General features: G+C 25.8%; 3 protein-coding genes across 3 annotated transcripts in view; 1 reads left to right on the forward strand and 2 right to left on the reverse strand.

Moving 5' to 3' along the window:
* Positions 1–614: 614 nt before the first annotated feature.
* LOC122569070 (valine--tRNA ligase, mitochondrial-like) lies at positions 615–4,183 on the reverse strand. The gene is made up of 15 exons (XM_043729546.1): positions 4,069–4,183; positions 3,795–3,987; positions 3,476–3,722; positions 3,170–3,398; positions 2,909–3,088; positions 2,712–2,836; positions 2,352–2,614; positions 2,209–2,276; positions 2,048–2,136; positions 1,862–1,984; positions 1,659–1,766; positions 1,427–1,586; positions 1,078–1,342; positions 785–997; positions 615–724 (listed from the first exon to the last, which is right to left on the reverse strand). Exons 2-13 carry the CDS (start codon positions 3,878–3,880, stop codon positions 1,317–1,319), a joined length of 1,704 nt encoding a protein of 567 aa, XP_043585481.1. The 5' UTR covers positions 3,881–3,987; positions 4,069–4,183; the 3' UTR covers positions 615–724; positions 785–997; positions 1,078–1,316.
* Positions 4,184–4,902: 719 nt separating this feature from the next.
* The window catches only part of LOC122569539 (protein nervous wreck), an 11,106-nt gene continuing 10,169 nt past the window's right edge, over positions 4,903–5,839 (reverse strand). The window contains exon 22 of the mRNA XM_043730729.1: positions 4,903–5,763. The gene's annotated coding sequence lies outside the window, so the exon portion shown is untranslated. The remainder of the gene's footprint in view (positions 5,764–5,839) is intronic.
* LOC122569811 (3-hydroxyacyl-CoA dehydrogenase type-2-like) overlaps positions 5,421–5,839 on the forward strand; it is a 1,910-nt gene continuing 1,491 nt past the window's right edge. The window contains exon 1 of the mRNA XM_043731413.1: positions 5,421–5,426. Within this exon, the coding sequence (XP_043587348.1) occupies positions 5,421–5,426 (6 nt within the window). The remainder of the gene's footprint in view (positions 5,427–5,839) is intronic.

Consider the following 5,839-nt stretch of genomic DNA (forward strand, 5'->3'; position numbering starts at 1 on the left):
CCACATAACGTTATACGTTATATCCTAATACAACATAACGGTATACGTTATAACGTAATACCGTATAACGTTATACGTCATATCGTAGTTTTACATAACGTTATACGTTATATCCTAAATCTATATTATGTTATACGTTATATCGTAGTACCACATAACGTGTAACGTTATAACGTATAACGTTATGTGGTATTACGATATAACGTATAATGTTATGTGGTATTACGTTATAACGTATAACTTTATATAGTATTACGTCATGACGTATAACGTTATATGATATTACGTTATAAGATATAACGTTATGTGGTATTACGATATAACGTATAACGTTATGTGGTATTACGTTATAACGTATAACGTTGTATAATATATCGTTATATAGTATAACATCATATAGTGTAACGTTATATAGTATAATATTATAACGTATTATGTTAAATTGTATAACGTTATAACGTATTACTTTATATAGTATAACGTTATAACGTATAACGTATTGTGTTATGTAGTATAACGTTGTGGCGTATTACGTTATATAGTATAACATTCAATATCTTTTTTAATTTCTTCATGTATTACCATGAAAGTATATAATTTATAAATAATTACCTGCTGGATTTAATTTTTTGCTAACATTACCTATAATGTTTCTGATTTTTAATATAATATTTAAGACATCGTTTATTTTTTCATCTAGAGAAACGTCTCTCCATTCATTACACTGCAATGTACATAAATGTATTGTTTTGAAACATATTAGAATGTCAATATGTTATCTCACCTGTTGTGGTACTGGATATTGTGCTTGCATTAATGATGGCACTGATAAAAATTCTGGGAATTCATTTGATAATCTTTTGTACAAATCATCATATATATATGGAATTATAGGTGCAGATATACGTAAAAATACTTCTAAACATTTTCTTAAGCTATATGTATTACTTATATATGCATCTATATCTTTGCTCTTATATCTCCATTGAATTACTTCCTATATAAAATAGGATCTCTAATTATATTTTAAATTATATATCTCCATTAGTAATTTCAATTTAATAACTATGATATTACCAAATAAAAATCACAAAACTCTTAATATAGAAATTGCTTCATTGATGCAATTGCTTTGGGGAAATCTCGTTGCATAAATGAATCGCTGACTATATTTATCATTAGAGATAATCTGCTTAGAATCCATTGATCAATAATTGTCATAGTTGTAGGTTCTTGATACACTTGTTCGCGTGTCAGTAAGATATATTTACCTGCTTGCCAAATCATATTTAGAAAGAATTTGTTTGTTTGGCACTCTATAATATCAAACTTGATAGGTCATCTATTTAAACAGAGATATTTGTATGTATTATAATTAAAACTGTATAATAATAAGAGCAAATATTATTAATTGATGTGTACTAACTTTTAATATTGTGACTACATAATATCATACGTAACGCGTCTGCACCATGTTCTGGTATACCATTAGGAAACTGTTTATTATTTGCACTTAACATTCGTTTTAAAACAGATTCACTAATTAAACCTGTATTATAACTTTCTTTCATTTGTGCAATCAGGTCCTATTTACATCACAATATTTAAAATAAAGAAGATACGTTTTTTTCGAATAAAACACCCATATTAATCCTTACATTTAAGGTAATATCATTGATAATATTTTCTGGAGGAAGAATATTCCCAGTTGTTTTAGACATTTTCTTTCCATAAGCGTCACATACAAGACCATGCAGTAAAACTTCCTGAATGAACAATTATTATTAAAATGTTAAATGAATCTTATAAGATTATATATCAATGTTAAAAGAAATATGTGCCAAAGAATAGAAGATCTTACATTAAAAGGTATACAATTAGTCAATTCCAATCCTAGCATTACCATCCTTGCAACCCAAAAGAAAAGAATATCACTTCCCGTTTCCATTAATGTTAAAGGATAATATCTTTTAAAATCTTCTGTCTAAAAATATGTCTTCTAACATAATCATATCTTACATATTATTCAATTATTATAGCTTTATACCCTCTTTGGCCATCCCATTACTGCAAACGGAAGTATTGCAGAAGAAAACCAAGTATCCAATACATCTTGATCTTTATATAATTTTACATCTGGTCCATATTTATTTTATATAATAGTTTTTGCATCATTTTCAGTTCTACTAATTATCCATTCAGTTTTACCTTCAACTGTAACATAATATGCAGGAATAGAATGTCCCCACCACATTTGTCTTGAAATACACCAATCTCTAAAAGAAATATATAATTAAGAAATAAACGATATTATCAATCTTTTCTATATATTGTTTATATCTTTTTTGTACCTGTTATTATTGAGATAATCATACCACGATTTTTCATAAGTATTAGGTATTATTTTTAAATGTCCCTGTTCCACAGCTTGTAGTGCCTTCTGAGCCATACTTTCACATTTAATAAACCATTGTTCTTTGAGTAAGTATTCTATGACATCATGAGATCGTGAACACAATGGCACATACATCTCGTGATCGCTGATACCTTTTAGAATACCTTTATTTGACAATTCGTTTAAAACTTTCTCTCGAGCAATAAATCTTGGCAAACCCTAAAATTTACAATAAAAAAGAGTTACAATAAAGGAATTTACTATATTGAAACGAAGTTTGTAAAAGTGCAATTATTTAAATAAAAGATAAATATACTTTAAAGTGTTTGCCTATTCCTGTTATATTTCCATATTCATCAATAACTTTAATAATTTCTAATTGATGATTCATTGCAATCTGGTAATCTAAAGGATCATGCGCTGATGTTATTTTTACTGCACCTAAAAGAATTATTTTTATAACAATGTGCTATTCAGACTAATAAAAGTTTGAAATAATTAAAATGTAATTACCTGTACCATATTGTCTATCAACTAAAGGATCAGAAATAATAGGAATGTATGTTTCTCTTAAAGTATGCCAAACTTGATGCCCAATATATTTTGTGTACCTTTCATCATCTGGATGAACAGCAATTGCTACATCTCTGAAAAGAGTTTCTGGTCTAATAGCTGCTACTACTATCTCATGTTCTAAGAAAACAAAAATTGAAACAAATTTTCTTACAAATGGATTACATACAATATGATAGTATTATATTTGAATGATTATACTTGAATCTTTCACTGGATAAGCTATATATGCTATTTCACCAAATGTAATCATTTTCTTGTATCCTGGAACTTGGAGCTGTGTCTTTTTAGTAATGTATAAACGTTCTACCTCAATATCCGATATTGTACTACGTAGAGTAAGAGACCAATTTATCAAATCTTTCTCCCTATATAATAAATTTCGATTGTTCAATATGACAAGTGCTTTTATCACAGCAACATTATGGTCCTGAAATTTCAAATATAAAAGAATACTTTGCTTGTTTAACACTTCAGATACCTTTTATGGAAAAGTTCCTATTATACCTTACTCATTGTAAAGTATTCTTTAGACCAATCTAAACTAGCACCCAAAGCTTCTAATTGAGATTTTATATTATTTTGTTTTTTATTTTTCCACTGCCAAATAAATGACAGAAACTGTTCTTTTCCTACATCTGACTTACTAATACCTTTTACTTTAAAAAGATATTTTTCTATCATCATTTGTGTTGCAATTCCAGCATGATCAAAACCTGGTATCCATATTACAGAATGTCCCTTCATTCTATACCTAAATGTAAATTACCTTCTGAATTGTTATTTGATTTAACATTTAAATAATTAATAACTTTTGTAAAGATACCATCTTGCTAATATATCTTGAATTGTAACAGTTAATGCATGTCCTAAATGCAATGTTCCAGTTATATTAGGAGGAGATAAAAGCATTTTCAATGCTGCTTTTTCATTATTTTTAATAGTAAAATGATTATTGTCTTTCCAAACCTGATACCATCCATGTTCAATTTTTTTACTATTAAAAGTTTTTGGAAAATCTAGAAAGAAGTATGGTAATAATAAACATTATATATACACTACTTTTTTTTAACATTTTGATGAACAAAAATTATAAATACCTGATAAGTTGAGTAGAGAACTTATTGCAACAATATTTATAACAGGACTTAAAGCATAATGAAGTATTACATTATATGACTTTCATTATATATTAAATATATTATGTCATATATTTCTCCTTTTATTTTNGTGCGTTTAAAAAAACATAACCAATAATGCAAGTAACATCAAATTATTCATTCACTGTAATCATAAATGTTAATGGTTGTCATTAGTTAGATATAATTGAATTTATGTTTATTACAGAATAAGATTTATTGTAAATTTTTATTTAAAATTCAGATATTTTTATGTTGTTTTGAATTAATAGCTTTATATTACGTTAGCTCCTCTTAATAGTTTTCACTAATATGATATTGTTCATTAATTTCTTTTTATCAAATGTGCTTTTATATTGTACTATTAAATAAATAATCCTTTTTAAAAAATAAAAAATTAAATAATTTTTAATTGTTGAAGCATTATATATTAAGTTTAAATAATTTTCTTTGTTATCATGTTTCTTCTACAAATTTTTATAAAAGATTTAAATTAAACTTAAATGTACTTATATACATGTTTCCTTAAAATAAAATGTTACTAATCGTACAAATGGTAAATATATGTATATTTATACAATCGTGACTTGTACTATATCAACTTTTGGCATGAATGATACAAAATATTTTGTTAAATATTCACTTATATCTTTTATTTCCTATTTAGTTACTATAGTCATTCTTAATAATGAATTGTATGTAAATACATAGATAAAAGAATAAATTATAAAATACTGAGCATCTTTTATTTAACGTTAATTTAATAGATAATTCACATTTGTTTGGTACATAATTAAAAATTGATTTGTAGTTCAAAATAACATAATATTACATCAGAGATTACATTGAATGCATAAAATTTCTTAATTTTTGATTAGATGCCTTTAAGTACAAATTTTGTAGTTATAATGAATATTTTATATAACAATGAAATATTTTTAAATAATAAGTGGTTTTTATTGTTTATTCTGTTTTTATAGGATCTATATATTGTTATCTGAGTCGCTTATAAAAAAGTTACAGAATGGGATACTGATATGATTATTTGAAAGTTCATGCCGATAACAAAACCAAACTTGGTTGGCTCCCTCTGTCTTCTAGTTTTAACCTTATCTCATTCCTTGTATTCTGTTTCCTTCCACTTTTATTTCATAACTGCAAGTCCAAGATCCAAGTGAAGCGTATTAGTTGATTTAACTGGTACCAGCTGTTACTAGCGGATATTAATTGAGACTTAACTAATATTTACAATTGAAGTGTTGCGTGTATCGTTCTGTGATACATTTGTTTATACTTCTAACATTTCCTAAATAATGAACGTAAGTATTAATGGTATTATCGCTATATACATTAATATTAATTATTATTACGAATATAAATTTGTGTCACATAAGAAATCATGCGGAATCCTTTCATTTCTTATGGTATTAACGCTTGTATTACGTACGATGTTGAATTGTTTTGCATACTTGCTATTTTGTACTAATGTTAACGTCATTGTTTATGATTAATAAAAACTGGACTTTGTTTAATTTCAAAAAGCTTGTTATATTTTTTCATAAAATTTATTCTTTTCGGGATAATAGGCATTATCTTGAAAAGATAGAAAAATTAGATAATTAAAAAATGTGTTACAATAAACATTCCGTGTATTTCCTAAAATGCAATAAAGATAATTAGTTTAAAAGTGATTAGTTTTTGTTTGAATGAATATCTTATATTCATTAATTAA

The sequence above is a fragment of the Bombus pyrosoma genome, linkage group LG7, assembly GCF_014825855.1.
Source record: "Bombus pyrosoma isolate SC7728 linkage group LG7, ASM1482585v1, whole genome shotgun sequence".
In the NCBI taxonomy this organism is placed as follows: domain Eukaryota; kingdom Metazoa; phylum Arthropoda; class Insecta; order Hymenoptera; family Apidae; genus Bombus; species Bombus pyrosoma.